The 23,409-nt window shown below is 41.0% G+C and overlaps 1 protein-coding gene and 1 pseudogene across 1 annotated transcript; one reads left to right on the forward strand and one right to left on the reverse strand.

Moving 5' to 3' along the window:
- Positions 1 to 2,987: 2,987 nt before the first annotated feature.
- On the forward strand, positions 2,988 to 5,103 carry LOC137960493 (elongation factor 2-like; annotated as a pseudogene).
- Positions 5,104 to 20,656: 15,553 nt separating this feature from the next.
- LOC137958352 (chemocyanin-like) lies at positions 20,657 to 21,494 on the reverse strand. Its single transcript, XM_068805319.1, has 3 exons — positions 21,440 to 21,494; positions 21,102 to 21,290; positions 20,657 to 21,005 (listed from the first exon to the last, which is right to left on the reverse strand). Exons 1-3 carry the CDS (start codon positions 21,465 to 21,467, stop codon positions 20,803 to 20,805), a joined length of 420 nt encoding a protein of 139 aa, XP_068661420.1. The 5' UTR covers positions 21,468 to 21,494; the 3' UTR covers positions 20,657 to 20,802.
- Positions 21,495 to 23,409: the final 1,915 nt, after the last annotated feature.

The following is a 23,409-nucleotide window of genomic DNA, read 5'->3' on the forward strand; positions in this document are numbered from 1 at the left end:
TGCAACCTTGGGTGAGAGGAGAAGACTATGGCTTGACGACGGATTGCTCAAGACCAAAAGTAATCGACTTTATGTGCCTAAGTACGATTACCTACGGCATGACCGCTTGAGGGAATGCCATGATACCTGGTGGGCAGGACAACCAGGCCAAAGACGGACGTTGGCCTTGCTCTCTGGCCAGTATTATTGGCTGGACATGGAGAGTGATGTGGAGGATTTTGTGTGCACATGTTTTATCTATCAACAAGATAAGATGGAACAAAGAAAGCCCAGAGGCTTGTTACAGCATTTGCCCATTCCAAAACGGCCGTGGGAGTCTATTTCAAAGTACTTCATTTCTGGTTTGCGCAAGAAAGAAGGGCTTGGGTCTTTCATGGTAGTGGTGGACCAGGTTACGAAGCACGGAACATTCGTAACAGTGCCAAGTGATTGTACAGCAAAAGAGGTTACTTGAGTTTTTATGGCACAAGTGGTGAAGCACTGGGGTGTGCCCACAACGATCATCAGTGATTGTAACCCCAAATTTACAAGAAAATTCTGGACCGAGTTAACTAAACTATTGGAAATTACTCAAAAATTTTCCACTTGTTTTAATCCTCAGACGGACGGCCAAACGGAACTTATAAAGACTGAGAGGAGCGACAAAGGGGGAAGCCCCGGAGGACGCAATACTTGGCAAAGTGGCAGGGTCAACCGAAAAGCAAGGCAATAAGGCAAGACACTACCGAGTTGTAGCAATGCGAGAAGGAGGTGGCCCACTATCGCCAGGGATGCAGACGAGGGTGTCTGCCTTATGGCGGTGGGAGTATGAGACGGGGGATGAAGCCATGGTGTAGCCAGACACCAAGGCCGAAGACTGTGCAAGTCCAGTGCACAACAATGGCAGCGGTGGCCAAGGCTAAGTGCAATGGCATGGCCCAGAGGGGTGCACGCATATGGTTGGCCCGGAACCAGCTGCAAAGGAAGAAGACATACTTGCGCTTGCCAAACGAATGGCCAAGCAGCAAGATGCACAACAACCCCGGCAGTTGGCCGAGACACAAGGCAGCATGCCAATAGGCAAGCAGAAGCGGGTCAAGATGGGGTTGTAGCAGTAGGGGCGCTGGAGGGTCGAAATGGGGTTGCACGCAACCAGGACTCCAAGCGGGTCGAAATGGGGTTGCGTGCGACTAAGACTCCAGGTGGGTCAAAATGGGGTTGCGTGTGACCAAGACTCCAGGCTAGTCAAAATGGGGTTGCGCGTGACCAGGACTCCAGGTGGGGCAAAACGGGGTTGCACGACCAGGACTCCAGGAGGGGCGAAATGGGGTTGCACGCGACTAGGACTCCAGGTGGGGCAAAATGGGGTTGCGTACGCCAGGACTCTAGGTGCAGGCGGGGCGTACGGCAGGCCTCCAGGCGTAGGCAGGCGCACGACAGGCCTCCTGGCACTAGTAGGCGCGCGCGTGCGACAAGGTCAACAGGCGCCCGCGCATGAAATGGGGTTTCCTCAGGCGCCCGCACGACCAGGACTCCAGCCGCACGTGAAATGGGGTTTCCAAAGACCAAGACTCCAGGCGCCCGCCTGACCAGGGTGATCCTGGCACCAGAAGGCGAATTTTTGGGATAAGGGTCAGGATGGATTTTGAGCCTTTTAAAGCCCAGGGGGGAGACTATAAATAGGAGGAGCCTCTCCCATTGTAAAGAATTCAGATTCTTAGCAATGTTTGCTCTTTAAGTGTATAGAGAGAGTGAGTGGGTGGCCAAACATGGCCACCTTTGTAACTTTGTTTTCTCAATACAAAGTTTGCATTATTCTTCTATTTCTTTGGTCTATCCCTCGTTCTTTTGGCTGGCAACATCGAGTGTGGAGCTAAGGTGGAAGATCCGTGAGACAAGGAGGTTGACAAGTTCTTCGGAAGAGCTAGGCCGTACGGGGTAGATATTCCGCTGGACTAGACGGACTTGGCCCAAATCTGATCGTTTGCGGCGGCTCTGTCGGACAAATTTCCGCTCAATCTCGCCCTTGGAAGCCCAGCGGAAACAAAATTGCATCCCCTTTGGAGGTAAGTTTCCAAACCGCCGTCGAATTTTAGATGAAATCGATTGTTCCGTGGGGTTGATGGGGCTCCAAAGGCCTGAGCAGCAGCAACGTTGCTCAAAAATTGGGGACAGAGCTTCTCTGTTCCATGAAACAGAGAACCAGTGCCCAATTGCTGGGATTCCAGCTTGGGTGTATGAATTTCGAGGTGAAATTTTTCTAAGGATGCCAATATACGTAGAAAAAGTTTTATGGGTCCTGCGAAGATTTTTTTTTTGGGGGGGCTTTGTTTTTCAGTTGATGAGCACAATCCCTGTGCGTATGTCCACTGTCAAATTGGATATTGGGGGCTTAATTTTTTGCGTCCCATGTCTGTAGTAATGAGAGATGGAGATGGGAAATTCCAATGTTTTGGATTAGTTAATTTTGAGAATGCAGCAGATGCTGTTCTTGCCGTTGAGGGGCTTCATTACAAAAAAATTGATGACAACGAGTGGCATTTTGGGAAGGCTCTGAAGAAATCAGAAAGGGAGATGGGATTGAAGGGATAGTTTGAGAAGATTTATAAGGCGACTGTAAACAAGTACCAACGGATGAACCTATACTTGAAGAATCTGGTTGACAACATAGATGATGAGAAGTTGAACCAATTGTTTTCTGAGTTTGGTCTACTTCATGCAAGGTTTTTGCAATGAACTTGATAAATGTGTTGAGTGGTATATATGCTATCATAACAGGTAGTTCTAAGGGCCCTATTGTGATAGGAGATTCACAGCATAGTAAGTTAAATTTGTCATTTCTTGGTTCTGCAAAGTATGGAGATAGATTTCTTGGTTCTGTACAGAAGGCTTTTGTTAGTGGGGAAATGGTTAATGTGAACCTTGACTGGACAGAAACAGTGCCCCACCCAGACGATCGGGTGGAGTATGAATTGTGGGCCAGTAACAATGATGAAAGTGGGCCTAAGTGTGACATGCTGATGCAATTTGTGAAGGATTTCAAGGGTGCAACACATTTACTTGAACAAGGCGGATACAACCAGTTCACACCTCACTACATACCTTGGTACTGTCCTCAGGCATTCACAATTAGCAAGCAATGCAAATCTCAGCGTATTAATCATATTAGATATTGTGCACCTGATCCTGTACAAGGTTTTAATCATGGATATGAAGGGAAAGATGTGGTTATTGAGAACTTGAGACTGTTATGTGTTTTAAAGGCTGGCAGGTTAGATTCTACAAGGGCAAGAATCACAGGATTTGCTATTTCTACTGCAATGCCAATTTTTTAAACAATTAATTTTCTTAAGTCTGGTAAATTCCAGCCAATATATTTTGCAGCAATTATCTGTAGTAGGAGTGTAGTGTATTATCCAGGTATAAATCAGCCTTAAGATGATGGTGAAAATATTTCCTCAGACCCTGATTATGCTTCCCATATTGATTACCGTTGGGGCTATGATGGTTTGAAGAAATCTATGTACCTATTCCTGTGTACACAGGATAGCATACTGGATAAATCCAGAGACACTTCACATGTCAATGAGGAAGATGCAAATTCAAATACCAGTCATTTTATTTCATACTTCTTAAAAAATTCTCCCAAGTCAAAGAGAGTGGATGACTTGATGTATGATTTTTTTGTGGCTGGGTTGGACAGTAGGACGAAGTGTCCACTGGTTGCTGCTATTACAGTGCAGAAATGGGTTCCACTAGATAGTCAGGTTGGAGCTATTTCAGAGGTGATAAGAAAATTGAAAGAGGACGGGCAATGGTTTGATGAAATGCCTGACAGACAGGGGGAATACTGTCATTTATTGATTAGCAGTTTGGGTTTTCTGGAATTGGTGCAAATTATGAATGGCACTACTGTTGGGAGGTTTTGTGTGTGTAACAATGAGGCTAAAGATGTGGTTGAAGGGGTTGTTGATCATGGTTATGAGTACATGACGGGTGGTACTATAGCAGTACTTGGGAAACCTGGACGCAACTATGCTCTGGATGGTCCACTTATCCTTTATGTTTCTAAGATGATTCCTGCTTCTGATAACGGTCAATTTTTTGCCTTTGGGTGTCCCTTTGCTGGTAAATTCTGCACTGGTATGAAGGTCAGAATTATGGTCCCAAATTATGCACACGGCCAGCAAAATGATTTATATGTGAAAATCGTCCAAAGAACTATCATTTGGATGGGGACAGAGCCTGAGTTTGTTGAAGTTGTTCCTTGTGGAAAAACAGTCTTTGGTTGGTTTAGTTCAGTTCATTACTGCTACTTTGACTGGTGAGAAAGAAGTAGTTGCTCACCCATTTCGAGCCCTGAAGTTCTCTGTGTCCCCAGTTGTGCGTATTGCTGTCCAATGTAGAGTTCTTTCAGATCTTCCCAAGCTTGTTGAAGGTTTGAAATGGCTGGCCAAGTCAGATCATATGGTTGTTTGTACAATTGCAGAGAGTGGTGTAAATATTGTAGTTGGAGACCTCCATCTTGAGATCTGCCTTAAGGATGTGCAAGATTACTTCATGGGTGGAGCTGAAATCATTGTTTCTCCTCCAATTGTTTCATTCTATGAGACTGTAATACGCAAGTCTCCTTACAAACACAATTGGCTTTAAATGGAAATTAGGCCAATGGAGTTCTACACTCTTCCTTCGGATCCAAATATTGGACAGATGCTGCTCCTAGGATGTATTTTCCTGTGCCTGGATCCTACATTGACAATTGTTGCTGCCATGCTGGAAAATTGTGGGCAGTGCCACCTTGCCAATTGGGGGGCCGCCGTGAAGGGTTGTTTAACACCAGTCAAAGACTGGTACATGGCAGCAAGGTTAATGGGGGATATGTGGTGACATTCAGCACACATCCCTCCCTTGGACCTTGAGAACACAATAAAAAAAAATTGCTACTAGGGTGGAATGCTTTAGTTTTGGGAGTCCAGATGGTGGACACAGCTCTGTGGATGCTACTTGAGAACAGGTGGAGACATCAGCGTATAGACCCTACCTTAGAGCTTGAAGACAAGCTCTTTCTCCCAGGTGGTGTAATGTTATGCACGCAATAATATTATTATTTAATTTTTTCTTTAATTTTCTTTATTTTATTTTATTTTTAGGCCACAGGGGTATTTTTTTGATATTTTATCTTAAACTCTGTAAGGGTGAACCCTATTTAAGGCGTAAGAGTAATGAGAAAGAGAAACATTGATTTAAGGTTAAACAGGTTTTGAGTTCTCCTCAACGACCTCAGGGGTGTGTGTTCACCTTAACTAACCTAGGGTTTTCAAGCTTCCCTTTGGCTTGATCTTCGTCTTCCTCTTCTTCCTCCCTACGAATTATGTGTCAGATCCGGGACCATAACATGTTGTAGGGTCTCCTAATAAGACTGAGAAATAGAAATATAAGAAATAGAGGTAAGAAACTAATAGCAAGATAGGGATAACCAATGGGTGGATGAAAAATGAGCAACAGAGTGAAAGGTAGATGGTTGTGTGCATGCCCTAGGCTCTTTCCAAAGAGAAATCGGTCAGGTATCAAGTGGAGGACCAAAAAAAGGAGGTGGAGAAGGAGAACTTACCTCAAAGGGGTTTGGAGACTCCACAGATTGGTTACAAAGAAACTAGGTGGGACATTGGTGGATGAATAAAAGGGTTTCTCTTCATCACGAGAAACAAACATCTTCTTGAGAGAATGATTGTAACACACATATCCTTTCTGAGTATGACAGTAGCCCAAAAAGATACATTTAATTGCTCTGAGATCCAATTTAGAAGTATGTGGGGATGTAAGATGAACAAAACAAGTACACCATAAGACCTTCAATGGAAGAGAAACATCTCATCACCAAGAAATAGATGGGATTATGGTGTCTTATTATCGAGTACCGAGGAAGGCAACCTTTTAATAAGAAAACTCGAAGTAAGGATGGCATGTGGCCAGTAGAAGTAAGGCACATACATATGGTGTAGAAGAGTACGAGCAACCTCAAGAAGGTGTCAATTCTTTCTTTCAACTACATTTTGTTGTGATTGTAGACACAAGAGGTTCCTTTATCTCTATAGAAGGATTGAAAATCTTTGTACATACATTCCCTTGCATTGACTTAGTGGAAGATCTTCAAGATAGTCAAGAACTAAGTAGACAACATGGCACAAAAAGACTTGAAAATAAGTAATAGTTTTTATCCTATCTTTCCAGTAAGAATAACCATGTAATCAGAGAAAAATCATCAAAAAATGTGATGAAGTACTTGGAATAGGAAACATTAGAGAAATTCACGGCCTCTACCTTTAAATATCAAAGTTGTTGGCAACATTACGTGTGAGCTTAGATTGTGATAACATCGTGTGATTGAGCTTCATTTTGGGGATAGACTATAGTTCTTCTATGCAATATGTGACTCATTCTCATTTAGATGAAATCAAAGAGCGATCACAGTTTTTGGCAAAGACAATAAAATCTTTTTGTCTGGCATGCAATTAACAAATTAAAAGAAATAGAATGAGTAATAAGTTTATGGGCCATCTCCATTCTGGTTAAGATAAGATATAACACCATCTTTTACTTGGAAATTATCTTCAAAAGCTCTTTATTTCCTTATCATTATTGGTTTTTATGTAATTTTCTATCAAATGAAGCCATAACGGCTAGCAAAAGACAGTCCTACAAAAGTTGGGTTCTATATAATATCTATGTTATAAGTTAGGTGAAAAATATGGACTTTTTGGCTAAAGCATTCTGCATTGAGCAAGCTTTAACAAGTTTTGGCATGTAAATATTTTTTGACCAAGCTTGTGGAGCATTTAATTGGCATCTTGTTCTAACAAATAATTCTTTGAATTGGATAATTGGACTCGGTCTCAGAAGAAAAGATTTAAACTTCAAATGGGTATTGAACGATAGGAGAAATTTAAAATTAATCTAGGTTTTGAAAAAGAAAAATCATGAAGAAGCTTTTTCCGTCTATTTCCAATCTGTTGCTCCTTAGGTATTAACAACTGGAGTTGTTTGTCGTGAGAATACTCTAATTATTTTTTGTTAAGATTTACTCTGAGATTTCTTCCCTTAATGAGAAATCATATAAATATTCTGTAAATCCGGTGATTGTGTAATCCCGTTATTCACTCATAATTTTTCCATGTTTATTTTGTAAAACGGCTATTTAAGCCGATGATGTGAATGAGAAAATATGACTGAAATTGAAGTATTATTTTCAACTTGGTATCTAAGCAAGAGAATCCTTCTCCTTCTCCTTCTCATCACCGAAGAACAGAGCAAAAACTTTGTCTTGTAGTCTCTCCCGTAGCCGAAGATTAGAGTTGCAACTTTGTCATTGAAAAAAAAACAGAGCAGGTCTACTCCGTGAATGAAGAAGACACAGTTTGCGTTTCTCTTCGGCTGTCGTTGTAACACAAAATTGCCGCCACCCGAACTCCCAAAATTTGCCGACGAACCACCGCCGAGCCACCTTCCAGTGATCAGCACTAGTGTCACCAACGCAGAAGATGAAGAGCTGCACCAACGTCTCGAGCTCGATTTATCTCTGTCATCGCCCCCACTCCGGCGGACCGTCTGGACGACACCGACGACTTAAGCCAAGCCATTGCTCGGCCTTCTAGCATACCACCAGCCTAAACGTCACCGGCTAAGAAGAGGACGCACTGTCGATGAAAAAGACGAAGGTACGAAAAAAATTTTGCTTCTGTTAACTTTGGTCCCGCATTTTATTTTTCTGGCGGGTCGCGACAACTTCTTGAACCGGACCGAAAATAGAGACCTGGACCACTTTTCAGACCGACCAAAAATAGGTACCCAACCCGGGTCAACCCATTGGCAGACCAGACCCAAAATTTTTTTCAGAAAGCGGTCTAGTCTAGTTCTCTGACCGGACCGAAATTAGAGACCCAAATCGGGTCAACCCAGTGAACAGAAAGCGGACTAGACCAATATTTTTGGGTGATCATCACCGATCTACCGATCTTCTTGCATCATGTTGAAGGAATCAAAACCATAGCGCATTTTTACTCACTGTGGTGAAACTGGGCATACAAAGTCAAGATGTTATGAACTTATTGGGTATCCAGAATAGTGGAATCCTACTAAATCACCTCGCAAACGGAACACTAAACCAAATAATCATGCTTCTGTTCCAGTGGCAGAACCCTCCACCTCTGCTACATCTGGTAGAAATAGTGAATGAATAATGATTCTGGTGCTACTGATCATATGACCTTTGACAATCATTGTTGTGGACTCCATAGCGGGACGAGTCATCTAGAGGCGACGCTGGTGAGTTGGTTACTCAAAAGGACATTCAAGTACCTTAGCATTTATAAATTTACTTTATTTAATTATGTGATAAAATGTAAAGCCAACGATGACATTCTTGTAAAACTATAAGTCAAATTCTTTTGTATGATTAGCCTTTAAGTGGGCTCATGGAATTGAATGAAGGCAAGTAGAATTTCATTTAGAAAAGGATCGGTGTTCTCTGTTATGGACTCAATAGCACACCAAGTCACTCAGAGGACGAGACAATGACTCACCAAGTCACCTAATTTTACTTTTATCACTTATGTTGCTTTAATTTCAAATTTGATTGCTTATGTAATAAGACTTGAAGGTAGGGGAATAGTTGAAATTTATAAACCTAACCCTAACCTATCTTGGCGTGAATGACCCTATTTAAAGGGTAAGAAATGAGAAATAATGTAAGTTCGGATTTAGAGTAAAATAGAGTAATTAGGTTATTGCGAGGTTCCCTATCCTAGGGTTCTTGGCGTGAACTATCCTTTGTGGTTTGCTGCATCCATTGGGGAGTCTTTGAGGAGATCGTGGAAGGAAAAGGAAGAGGAATCATCTTTCTCTTCCAAGCTGCAATAGTTATCCATCTCTTCCACGAACCAGCAATGAGGGAAGGAGATTTTGCGTGAGCCTTAGCATCAAGAAAGGGGTTTTTGAGTTGCCGATTGAAGGATGTCTTCAAGAGGTATTTTTATCTATCTTTTCCGAGTTTAGAAGAGCTATAGACTACCTTCTTTACATACAACACTGGTAGTTGCATGAATTCAGCAACCCTACTCATTGACGTGAGGTATAAAGTGAGGTTTCATAATTGGATCCTTAAACAGTCTTTTGATTGATTTGGTGCATCTATAATTGAGAAAAGGAAACTCCTTTTCAATTATAACGTGTGAGGGAAGTAAAAGAGAGTTTATTTTCACAAAAACATGTTAAGAAACCCTCTAACAGTGTTGGATCCTTATTTGACTCACCGAGTTACTAGATCCATGGTTAGAGAGCATAACATTCTCCTCCAACGAACCCTAGGATCGATGTTCTCCTAGATGAACCCAAGGCTACAGGTCTCCCCTTGACAAGCCTGATCTCATTCCCTCAATCCATCCCTTCTTCCTTTCATTCTCGCCAACATAGGGAGCCTAGGAAGGACAGGCCGCCCTGTTTCACCCCCTGCTCCTCTTGACGATCTCTTCTTTCATTGAGTGACGAGGTCCATGGTCAAGGACCATAACAATTTGGTATCAAATCAGGCACTACGTCACGAGTTCAACTCCCAACGTGGGCAATCGTGTAAACCCAAACGCAGGCGACCATGTAACAGTAGACTTCATCACTATGTGTTAAGCCGCAATGGTGGGACCATGCGTTGATAGCTGGGCCGCCGTGGACGTCGGCTCGTGAAGGTGGGTGTAATGTTACGGTCCTGGGTTATGTACCTATGCCTTCCGCTCCTAACAGGCCGGTCTTTTGGGTAGTATTGGCTAGGTACTTAACATTAAAGCGGATTCGCTGGGATTTTTATTGGGAATGTATGAAATCCACAATTGCAACGTATGTGGCTACTTGTCAAGTGTGTCAGAGGAACAAAGTAGATCATCCAGGGGTGCTGCAACCACTCGAACTTCCCACACAGGTTTGGTCAGACATTTCTATGGATTTCATTGAGAGCCTTCCTAAGTCATCAGGGGAAGGCTATTCTTTTTGTGGTGGTCGACAGATTTTCAAAATATGCACACTTCATTCCATTAGAGAACCCTTACACAGCGGCGACCGTAGCACATGTGTAAGACTCCAATATTGTTCGCCTTCACGGCATTCCGGAATCCATTGTAGGTGATCGGGATGTAGTCTTTACAAGCCACTTCAGGAGAGACCTTTTCAGGTCATGTGGGGCCAAACTAAAATATTCCTCCACTTATCACCCTCAATCAAATGGCCGGACGGAGGTAGTGAACCGTACCATTGAAATGTATTTATGGTGTTTTGTGGGAGACAGTCCTAAACGATGGGTGGAATGCATTCCTTGGGAACAGTATTGATACAATACCTCCTTCCACATGGCCTTACTGGAGACACCATTCCAGATATTATATGGCAAGGATCCCCCTCGTTTTCTTTCTTATGTTCAGGGTTCAACCAGAGTGGAGGCAGTTGACCAAGCGCTTATGGATTGGGATCATTTGCTGGAATATGTTGTCAAACGACTTTGGAAAGCTGAAGCACGCATGAAAGTCTATTATGATCAGGGCGACCGCGATGTTATATACAATGTGGGTGATATAGTGTGGCTTCGTCTACAGTCTTACTGTAAAAATTCAACTGCGGGCAATTGGCACAACCTTTCTCCCAAATATTTTGGGCCGTTCAACATTATCTAGAGAATTGGCTAGGTAGCCTATAAGCTGCAACTTCCTCCAGAGTCCAAGCTTCACAATGTTTTTCATGTCTCTCTCCTCAAGCAATTCAAAGGACCAGAACCTCTTTCCCCCCGATTGAGGTCAACAAAGTTTCTCTCACTCAGACAAAAAATTTGGGCGCTCAAAAAAATCAGAATAGGAGAGGAGTAGTAGTTCAGTGGACGCACACAGATGCTACGGAGGTAACTTGGGAGGATTTTGACGTATTTCATCAAGTGTACCCTACCTTCGAGCTTGAGGACAAACTCTTTCTACAAGGAGGGAATGATGTTGTGGACTTCATAGCGGGACGAGTCATCCAGAGGCAACGTAGGTGAGTTGGTAACTTAGAAGGACATTCAAGTACCTTAGCACTTATAAATTTACTTTATTTAATTATGTGGTAAAATGTAGAGCCAGTGATGGCATTCTTGTAAAACTATAAGTTGGATTCTTTGGTGTGATTAGCCTTTAAGTGGGCTCATGGAATTGAATGAAGGCAAGTAGAATGTCATTCAGAAAAGGATTGGTGTTCTCCTCCAATGAACCCTAGGATCGTCTTTCTCCTTGATGAACCCAAGGGTACAGGTCTCCCCTTGACGAGCCTGATCTTAGTCCCTCAATCCATCTCTTCTTCCATTCATTCTCGCCAACATAGGGTGCCTAGGCAAGACAGGCCGCCCTGTTTCATCCCCTACTCCTCTTGACGATCTTTCCCTTCGTCAAGTGACAAGGTCCATGGTTAGGGACCATAACAATCATTATGTTGAAATTATGAAACCATCTGAACAACATATCGTATCTACAGAAAATGGTACTCCCTCTCACGTTATTGGTGAAGGTTCCATAAACCTCACTGAATATCTAAGTCTTGATTCTGTATTAGTTGTTCCTACCCTCAATCATAATTTATTATCAGTGGCTCAAATAACTCGCACTTTGCATTGTATTATGATTTTTTTGGCCTAACCATTGTGTGTTCTAGGAAATTCGAACCCGAAAGATAATTGGTTATGGTACTAGAAGGGGGAAACTCTATTACCTTGATCAGAAGCCAAAGAGTTCTCATCAATTAGCTCAAACATTCTTCATGAATTAACGTGCAGAAAATGAGATTTGGTTATAAAAGGTTGGGTCACTCATCTTTTGGTTATTTAAAGAAACTGTTTCCAAAACTTTTTGCTAGATTATCTATTTCAGATTTTAAGTGTGAGGTCTGTGAATTGGCTAAAAGCCTTGTGTTTCATTTCAAATAAGCATGAATAAGTGTCCAACACCCTTTATGATTATCCACTATAATGTATGGGGTCCAACAAATAGAGCTTATCTTAGTGATAATCGGTGGTTTGTTTCCTTTATTGATGATCACACCCGGATGACTTGGATTGGCTAAATGAAATCAAAAAGTGAAGTTAGGTCACTATTCAAACAATTTCACAAAATGATAGCCACTTCGTACCATTCTACAATACAAACTCTCCGTAGTGACAATGGTGGAGAATTTGTTAATCAAGGTTTGAAAGAATATCTAGATGATCATGGTATTAGTCATCAAACTACTTATCCGTACACCGCTCAGCAAAATGGGGTTGCAGAACGAAAGAACCACCACCTTCTTGAGATTGTTCGTGTTTCCTTGTTTGAATCTCGTATGTCGGCTAGTTAATGAAGGGAAGCCATCACAACTGCAGCTTATCTTATCAACTAAATACCCTTGAGGGTATTACAATTTAAGACTCCCTTGAGTGTACTTCATGAAACTATAAGTTCACTTGCTGTGCCGAATCTGCCACCTAGATTTTTTTGGTGTGTAGCCTTTGTTCATCTCCATAAGCCATTGAGAAATAAATTGGAATGATCCAGAAGAAAAGAAAGCATTGCAAATTCATCTTGCTAGAGAGTTTGAAATGAAAGATCTTGGCTACTTAAACATATTTTATAGGTATAGAAGTGTCAAGGTTTAAGGAGGGGATTTTTTATCTCAATGAAAATATGCTTTGGATTTATTGAAGAAAATGTGTATGACAGCATGTAGTCCAATCAGTACTCCAATGGATGAAAAGTTGAAACTGGGAACACATTCAGATCAAGTCCCTGCTAACAAGGAACATTATCAGAGACTAGTTGGGAGGTTAATGTATCTTGCCAAAACAGACCAGACTTAACTTATATACTGAGTGTGGTTAGTCAATTTATGCACTCTCCAAGTGAAGAACATATGAATGTCGTCAATGGTATCCTGCGCTACTTGAAATCATCTCCAAGGAAATGAATTTTATTTAAAAAGGGAGGTGACATGAAATTGAAGGTTATACTGATGCCGATTGGGCTGGATCAATAGAGAATCGTCGGTCTACATCTGGATACTTTACATTTGTAGGTGGAAATTTGGTCACTTGGAGAAGTAAGAAACAAGAGGTGGTGGTTAGATCATCAGCTGAAGCCGAATATAGGGGAATGGCCAAGGCAATATGTGAATTATTATGGGCAAAAAATTTGATACAAGAACTACATATTGAGCAGACAAGTCCTATGAAATTATACTGTGACAGTAAGGCAGCATGTGATATTGCCCACAACCCAGTCCAACATGATAGAACTAAACATGTTGAAGTTGATAGACACTTTATTAAAGAAAATTTAGAAGCAAGAATCATTGAAGTCCCTCATGATCGATTTGAGGATCAACTTGCCGATGTGCTAACCAAGGCAGTGTCTTACCGAGCTATTAACAATTGTCTTGACAAGTTGGGTATGAGTGATATCTATGCACCAACTTGAGGGGGAGTGTTAAGATTTACTCTGAGATTTCTTCCCTTAAGGAGAAATCATGTAAATATTCTGTAAATTCGGTGATTGTGTAATCCCATTAACTACTCATAATTCTTTTATGTATATTCCTTAAAATGGCTATTTAAGCCGATGATGTGAATGAGAAAATATGACTGAAATTGAAGTATTGTTCTCAACTTTTTTACAGTCTTTCTGAAAACATTTGGGTAAAGTTTTTTGCTCTTGTGAACAACTACTTCCATATAAACCTTTACGAAGAAGGTGATCATTGGCTAGTCAGATCATTGTTCCCTAATGCCTAGAAAAATGGCTCAAGGAGATGACCAGTTGCAAAGACACTTTAGTAGGAAAGAAGAAAAAAATATTGGGTAAGGATTCGTTTCCCTTCCAGGGGATCTCTTACGTTAAGGAAACTGTTGGTTTGTTATGCAGAATTCTGAAAAATAAGATTTAAAATTTTGAACTGAGGTATTGGGTTTTTAATATATTTGGCTTCTGAAAAAGGATAAAAAATCATTATTAAATGAAATTATGAACAGCGAGAAAGGGCCAATGAAGAAAATAATTTACTTTATTTTATTTCAGTTTTAGGCCACATGGGTATTTTGGGAATATTTCATTTATAGGGGTATTTTTATAATATTTTATCTTAAACCCTGTAATGGTGAACCCTATTTAAGGTGTAAGAGTAATGAGAAAGAGAAACATTAATTTTAGGTTAAACAAGGTTTTGAGTTCTCCTCAACGAGCTTAGGGGTGTGCGTTCTCTTTAACTAACTTGGTGCTACTGATCATATGACCTTTGACAATCACTGTTGTGGACTCTATAGCGGGACGAGTCATCCAGAGGCGACACGGGTGAGTTGGTAACTCAAAAGGACATTCAAGTACCTTAGCATTTATAAATTTACTTTATTTAATTATGTGTAAAATTTTGAGCCAGCTATGGCATTCTTGTAAAACTATAAGTCGGATTCTTTGGCGTGATTAGCCTTTAAGTGGGCTCACGAAATTGAATGAAGGCAAATAGAATTTCATTCAGAAAATGATCGGTGTTCTCTTCCAACGAACCCTAGGATCAGCGTTCTCCTTGATGCACCCAAGGGTACATGTCTCCCCTTGATGAGCCTGATCTCATTCCCTCAATCCATCCCTTCTTCCATTCATTCTCGCAAACATTTGGCGCCCAACAAAGACAGGTCGTCCTGTTTCACCCCTTGCTCCTCTTGACGATCTCTCCCTTCGTCGAGTCTCGAGGTCCATGGTCAGGGACCATAACAATTTGGTATCAGACTAGGCACTACGTCACGAGTTCGACTCCCGGCGTGGGCTATCGTGTCGACCTAGACGCTTGTGACCATGTAACAGTGGACCTCATTGCTATGTGTTAAGCCGTTGTGGTGCGCCTATGCGTTGATAGCTGGGCTGCCGTGGACGTCGGCTCGTGAAGGTGAGTGTATTGTTATTGTCCTGGGGTTAAGTACCTATGCCTTTCGCTCCTAAAAGGCCATAGTATTGGCTAGGTGCTCAACATTACAGCGGATTCGCGGGGATTATTATTGGGAAGGTATGAAATCCACAATTGCAATGTATGTGGCTGCTGCTTGTCAAGTGTATTAGAGGAAAAAGGCAGATAATGAGGGGGTGTTGCAACCACTCGAACTTCCAACACAGGTTTGGTTGGACATTTCTATGGATTTCATTGAGGGCCTTCCTAAGTCATCGGGGGAAGGCTATTCTTTTTGTGGTGGCCGACAGATTTTCAAAATATGCCCACTTCATTACATTAGAGAACCCTTACACAGCGGCGATCGTAGCACGTGTTCTTCTCCAATATTGTTCGCCTTCATGGCATTCCGGAATCCATTGTAGGTGACCGGGATGTAGTCTTTACAAGCCACTTCAGGAGAGACCTTTTCAGGTCATGTGGGGCCAAACTAAAATATTCCTTCGCTTATCACCCTCAATCAAATGGCAAGACGGAGGTAGTGAATTGTACCATGGAAATGTATTTATGGTGTTTTGTGGGAAACAGTCCTAAATGGTGGGTGGAATGAATTCCTTGGGTGCAGTATTGCTACAATACCTCCTTCCACATGGCCTTACTGGAGACACCATTCCTTATATTATATGGCAAGGATCCCCCACATTTTCTTTCTTATGTTCAGGGTTCAACCAAAGTGGAGGCAGTTGACCAAGCTCTTATGGATTGGGATCAATTGCTGGAATATGTTGTCGAACGACTTAGGAAAGCTCAAGCACGCATGAAAGTCTATTATGATCAGGGCCACCACGATGTTATATACAATCTGGGTTATATAGTGTGGCTCTGTCTACAATCTTACTGTCAAAAATCAATTGCGGAAAATCGGCACAAGCCTGTTCCCAAATATTTTTGGCCTTTCAACATTATCCAGAGAGTTGGCCAGGTCACCTATAAGTGCAGCTTCCTCCAGAGTCCAAAATTCACAATGTTTTTCATGTCTCTCTCCTCAAGCAATTCAAAGGACCAGAACCACCCTCCATTTCCTCTTTACCCCCGGATTGAGGACGACAAAGTTTGTCTCACTTCGACAAAAAAATTGGGTGCTCGACAAAATCAGAGTAGGAGAGAAGTACTAGTTTAGTGGGCCCACACAAATGCTACGGAGGCCACTTGGGAGGATTTTGATGTATTTCATCTAGTCTACCCTACCTTCGAGCTTGAGGACAAACTCTTTCTCTAAGGGGGGAGTGATGTTGTGGACTCCATAGCGAGACGAGTCATCGAGAGGAGACATGGGTGAGTGAGTAACTCAGAAGGACATTCAAGTACCTTAACATTAATAAATATCTTTATTTAATTATGTGGCAAAATGTAGAGCCAGTGATGGCATTCTTGTAAAACTATAAGTCGGATTCTTTGGCGTGATTAGCATTTAAGTGGGCTCACGGAATTGAATGAAAGCAAGTAGAATGTCATTCAGAAAAGGATCGGTGTTCTTCTCCAACGAACCCTAGGAGCGGCGTTCTCCTCGATCAACCCAAGGGTACATGTCTCCCCTTGACGAGCCTGATCTCATTCCCTCAATCCACCCCTTCTTCCTTTCATTCTCGCCAACATTTGGCGCCCAAGCAAGATAGGCCGCCCGGTTTCATCCCCTACTCCTCTTGAGTAGGGAGATCTCCAAGAATAAGTATATATGGAATGACCTCCTGGATGTATTATGCAAAACAAAGGATGCAAAAAAATATGTAAACTGAGGAAATCCCTATATGGTTTGAAGCAGTCCCCGTGGGCGTGGTTTGGATGGTTCAAAAATTTTATGAAATCAATCGAAAACAAGCAAAACAACTTAGATCATACTCTCTTCCTGAAATATAACAAGGAAGCCATCACATCTCTTATTGTGTATGTTGATGATATAATAGTAACTGGGAATGATCCAGAAGAAAAGAAAGCATTGCAAAGTCATCTTGCTAGAGAGTTTGAAATGAAAGATCTTGGCTACTTCAAATATTTTCTGGGTATAGAAGTGTCAAGATTTAAGGAGGGAATTTTTTATCTTAACCAAAATATGCTTTGGATTTATTGAAGAAAATTTGTATGACAGCATGTAGTCCAATCAATACTCCAATGGAAGAAAATTTGAAACTGGGAACACATTCAGATCAAGTCCCAGCTAACAAGGAACATTATCAGAGACTAGTTGGGAGGTTAATGTATCTTGCCAAACCAGACCAGACTTAGCTTATGTACTAAGTATGGTTAGTCAATTTATGCACTCTCCAAGTGAAGAACATATGAATGCCGTCAACGGTATCCTGCGCTACTTGAAATCATCTCCGAGGAAAGGAATTTAATTTAAAAAGGGAGGTGACATGAAATTGAAGGTTATACTGATGCCGATTGGGCTAGATCAATAGACGATCGACGGTCTACATCTGGATACTTTACATTTGTAGGTGGAAATTTGGTCACTTGGAGAAGTAAAAAACAAGAGGTGGTGGCTAGATCGTCAGCTGACGCCGAATACAGGGGAATGGCCAAGGCAATATGTGAATTATTATGGATAAAAATTTGATACAAGAACTACATATTGAGGAGACAAATCCTTTGAAATTATACTGTGACAGTAAGGCAGCACGTGATATTGCCCACAACCCAGTCCAGCATGATAGAACTAAACATGTTGAAGTTGATAGACACTTTATTAAAGTAAAGTTAGAAGCAAGAATCATTGAAGTCCCTCATGTTGTATTTGAGGATCAACTTGCCGATGTGCTAATGTCGTACCGAGATTTTAACAATTGTCTTGACAAGTTGGGTATGAGTGATATCTATGCACCTACTTGAGGGGGAGTGTTAAGATTTACTCTGAGATTTCTTCCCTTAAGGAGAAATCATGTAAATATTCTGTAAATCCGGTGATTACGTAATCCCATTAATCACTCATAATTCTTCTATGTATATTTTGTAAAACAACTATTTAAGCTGATGATGTGAATGAGAAAATATGACTGAAATTGAAGTATTATTTTCGACTTTTTTACAGTCTTTCTAAAAACATTTTGATATAGTTTTCTGCTCTTGTGAACTACTACTTTTATATAAACCTTTACGAAGAAGGTGATCATTGGGTAATCAGATAATTGTTCCCTAATGCCTAGAAAAATGGCTCAAAGAGATGACCAGTTGCGAAGACACTTTAGTAGGAAAGAAGAAAAATAGATTGGGTAAGGATTCGATTCTCTTCCAGGCGATCTCTTTCGTTTAGGAAACTGTTGGTTTGTTATGCATAATTCTATTGGTTTAGTTTGGGATCCGTCAGCTATGGTACAAAATTTATTCGAGAGACAAGGAGAAACTGAGTGGAGTAGTTTTTTGTTACCTGTGAGATGCTCGAAGGCCCCTGAGTCAATTATCTAGGACTAGCGAAAAATGAAGACTTGCACTTAGAGTATTTGGATGTAAAGACTACCTTTCATCATGGTAATTTGGAGGAAGAAATTTACATGTTGCAGCCACAAGATTTCAAAGCACAAGGAAAGGAGAAAATGGTGTGCAAACTTCGAAAGAGTTTGTAAGGTCTTAAATAGGCTCCAAGACAGTGGTATAAGAAGTTTGACATCTTCATGAGTAGTATTGGTTTCTTGAGGGGTCAGGCAGATCATTTTTGTTATGTGAAGAAGCTTGATGACTCCTACATCATGCTACTGCTATATGTTGATGACATGTTGATAGCAGGTGTTTGCAAATAGGAAATAGATAAGTTGAAAATGGAGTTGTCGAAGAAGTTTGCAATGAAGGATTTGGTGTTGCAAAACAAATCATTGGGATGGGGATTACTATGGATACTGAAAAAGAAGAATATGTGAAGAAGGTGCTGAGCAAATTGAACATGAGTGATGCAAAACAAGTGAGTACTCCTTTGGCTAGTCACTTTAGGCTATCTAAGGATCAGTCACCCTCTACAAAGCAGGAGCGGGTCAACATGGCCAATGTGCTTGATGCTTCTGCTATTGGTAGTCTCATTTATGCGATGGTGTGCACTACACCAGACGTAACTCATGCAGTGGGAGCAGTAAGTAGATATATGAGTAACCCGGGTAAACAACATTGGGAAGCAGTAAAGTGGATTCTTAGATATTTAAGAGGCACTGCAGACTTAGCCTTATGTTTCAGAAAGTCAAACTTGGGATTACATGGTTATGTAGATGTTGACATGGCAGGAGACATTGATGGCAGGAAGAGTACCATTGGATATGTATACACATTAGGAGTTAAATCAGTTAGTTGGGTCTCTAAGTTGCCGAAGATAGTTGGTCTTTCCACTATTGGGGCAGAATATGTCTCAGTGACCGAAGCCAGCAAAGAGATGGTATGGTAGTAGTTTTTCTTGGAATAATTTGGTCTCAAACATGGGAAGAATGTGTTGTATTATGACAGTCAAAGTGATATTCATTTAGCAAAAATCCATGTTTATGATGCCAGAACAAAACACATACAGGTGTGTTATCACTTTATTAGATTGGCTCTTGAGGATGGAGTATTAACACTTGAGAAGATTCAAGGGAGTCAGAATCTGGTTGATATGTTGGCAATGACTGTTAGGATTGAGAAACTGAAGTTGTGTGAAACTTTAGTTGGACTTCTCTCGGAGGATTGAGAAGTTATTGTCATTGCAGAGGAGATATTTATAATGGATTAGTCTCCAAATGGGAGATTGTTAAGTTGTGGAGCTTAATCAATGCCTTCTGCTGAGTCGATACACGAATCATTAGCCCCTGGAAGGTCCACGATATATTGATTGTTGTTTCATTAAGGACAATTTGGGGATTTCACTCTTGCATTGTAGTTGCCCTAGTTTTCTCTTTATATTTGGGGCACCGCTATTAGGGTTTATCATCGGAGAAGGATCTTGAGTTGCAGCCCGAGAGAAGTTAGAAAAAAAAAACAACTATGAGTGTGCGTGATTTCTCTTGTAAACTATTTCATCTTCATAGTGGATTACTGTAATGGTGGAAAACAGGACGCGGTGCCATATCCCTTTTTTTACATTTTCATGTAAAAATAGGTTACTTTATCATCCTCAGCTCGTGTAGAGAGGGGGATGATGCAGCTTTGGCTCCTTATAAACTGGAGTTGTTTGTAAAAAGAATAATTGTTTTTACGGTCTCGCTGAAAACATTTGGATAAAGTTTCTGCTCTTGGGAACTATTACTTCCGTATAAACCTTTACCAAGAAGGTGATCATTGGCTGGTCAGATCACTGTTCCCTAATGCCTAGAAAAATGGGTCAACACCTGTTGAGAAGACACTTTAGTAGGAAAGAAAAACAGATTGGGTTCGGATTGGATTCTCGTACGGGGGTTCTCTTAGCAAACTGTTGGTTTGTTATGCAGAATTCTGTAAAATAAGATTTAAATTTTCGAACAGAGATGTTGGGTTTTTAATATATTTGGCTTCTGAAAAAGGATAAAAAAAATCATGAACAGCCAAAGATGATTATTAAATGAAATCATGAACAGCGAGAAAGAGCCAACGAAGAGAACTGAAACCTCAGTGACACGGTAAAAAGCAGAGGAGAGAGAATTAATTTTTATGGAGAATGCATGCCACCGTTTCTTCCTCCTCCTTGCCGAACTGGTCTTAATATATATAGCACAGAATATAGATAATTATTCGTCACGCAAATTATTTTCTTTATTTAGCATAGGAAAATCATGCAAAGAAGGGACATTATCTCTTTTCTCTCAAAAAAAGAAACCAGAAAAAGTTGACAAATAGAGATAATAAGGTTTTGAATGGCCTATTCTTTCATGTGTAGACAGCCATTTGGATGCCATTCTGGCAATCGTCCAAAACACTGCTAATGAAAAAGTTCCCACCCGAAGCAAGAGTGATAGTATCATTCCCAGTCCTGTAAAAGATTGCCGACTGATTTCTTTCTATCTTGCAAGCTTCGTAATATGCTTCAGGAACTACCGCAACATCATGGTCTCTGGGATCGTACTGGAATACTGGCAGAACCAAATATAACTCGTTATGGGAAAAAATCAAAATTAATCCATAAACAGATGAAACTTGAAAGAGCTAGAGAACAAAAGTATGCATACGGAGCTGATCCTTGGGCTTGATGTCCTTGTTGAGAGGCCACGGAGAGACGTTGTAATCCCAACCAGCTTCGTCGCCAACGATCCAAAGCTTGGCATGAGCAATCTCATACTCAAACGTAAGGCAAAGCAGCAACACAACGAATATTGCTCTCGTTAGAGCCATCTCTTCGTCTTGTGTAGTGCCTGTATCTGTTTTAAGCAGTAGAAGAGAAAACTGTGTTTTTGTAGGAAGTCGTTTTAACAATTTCAAACGGAAAGACGTGATTTTAAAGTAAGCCATTAATTTTCAAGCAAAAGTTTAGCTGGCAAGCCATGCCCAGAGGGTCTGGACAGCTAACCTTCTCCAAATGGGAGTGGGAACACCATAATTTTTGCTTGGCTGGCTGGTGGCCAAACTTGAGAACCCATTACGAGACAAATTGCTTCTGCGTCTCATTTTGGATGTGTAGAAACAACAAATAGAAATGGCAAATTTCCGTGCTTCTAAAATAAGACTAAATGTGATCAATCCCGCCCACTCGCCTCCGTTTCAGACCCAGCAGGATTTCTTTACTGCCGAGATACTAACATTAAATCTATGAAAACCGAGCAGACCCAACTCAACTTGTACTTTTTCATGGTCCAATTATGTTTTTGGTCCCGGGTGCCTAAAAAACTCACAGGTGTTTTACCGGTCCACCTCCATATTTCCTGTACTATCATGTCAGGCATGCCCAATGAATAACTGAAAACACAGCCAAGTAGAGAAAGACACAGAGAAGCCAACCGCCAAGAACCATATCCACACTATACTTTCTAAAAGATAGAAGTAACATATGATATAACTTGAAGAAATGCTAAAGAACAGGCAACGAACAACAAATTACAAAAAAAAAAATTGTTCTTTGAAAAAAATATGTCAAAAAAAGTTCTTCGTCCAAAAACATTTTGTGGCAAAAATATCATTGCAAGTCCTGTTGCAAGCACTAGGTAGGGCTAGGTAGGCCCCTTCTAATATGCTAAGCACTAGGTAGGGCTACAAAAGCGAAGGTAAGACCCAGATATGGAGAAGCTCATCTGGACATGGGGTTTCTATAACTTACCCCAAACTAATCTGTCAGATAACAAGTAAAAAATGTAGCACGAGTGCCAAACTCAAACATCCGCTATGCTGGCGCTTTTAAGGGGCCAGCTTATTTGCTTGACTATATAAAATTCCCCTTAAAAGCACGGTTTACCGCTATACCATTAAACCTTGTCCAAAGTGGCTTCATCGACTCTTTCGCTTATAAGATGAGGGAACATCGCATCACCGAAACTTGGAATTCACCGCTGGTTTTCTGTTTTCTTTGGATGAATGAGTTTGTTGAGGTGGAGGTGGGGGTTGTAGTGATTGATTTCGGGGGAGGAAGAGGGAAGCATGAAGGATCGGAAGAGACGGGAGTGAGAGCACCTTCTTTCCGGGTACAGGCTCCTTCGGTGCTTCTTGGCTTTTTTGTTGTTCTGTGCTCTTTGCTCCACCTTTGTCCTCTCCACTGTCAGAGGTTAGTTCTATGGAATATTTTTTTTTTGTATTTTATTCAGAAAATACTAGGGAAAATGGTAGTATGGTATCACTTTTTTGTGTTGAATTGCCTAATTTCTGTTTTCGATAAGAAAATATTCAATGCTGAATTGCACTTTTTTTTTCTGATGTCTTGTTTGTTTATTGATGGACTTCTTGAAATTTCTTCCATCGTGAACAACAGAAGTCGGTTACAGCCGGTTGAGGGATAGGGTAGAAAGAGGTCTATCGAGGACAAAAATCGGCGATCATCATCTTAAGGGTTGCATGCATCACCGATTTTGCTCTCGAAAGTTTCGAAAGAGAGTTTCTAAGACTGAGAGTTTTGATTTCGAAAGAGTTCAAAATCAAAATTGAAAGTGAAAACGAAGCTCCCCTTTTGTTGTTGTCGAGTCTCAAATGGCGAAAGGGGATTTATTTCGTAACCAAGCCGTCTCGCAAGATCGCGAACCTCATCGCAGCTCACTTGAGTTCGGCTCAATTACTTAAGCGAGCATTAACTGTTGTTCGAACTCGATTCAAAATATTTTAGAATTGAACTGAACCAAGCCAAATCTGAGCGAGCTTAAGCTATTCGTAAAGCGGATCGGTTTGATGCCACTTCTAGTTTTATTGGTCCACCTCCATATTTCCTGCACTACAATGTCATGCATGCCCAATGAATAACTAAAAAGTAGAGAAAGACCCAGAAAAGTCAATCGACAAGAAGCACAGCCACACTATACCTTTTAAAAGATAGAAATAACATTTGATATAGCATGAAGA

Source organism: Aristolochia californica, unplaced genomic scaffold (genome assembly GCF_029961685.1).
Source record: "Aristolochia californica isolate CCGP_79_NKW_82.1479 unplaced genomic scaffold, dmAriCali1.0.hap1 SCAF_3, whole genome shotgun sequence".
Classification (NCBI taxonomy): Eukaryota; Viridiplantae; Streptophyta; class Magnoliopsida; order Piperales; family Aristolochiaceae; genus Aristolochia; species Aristolochia californica.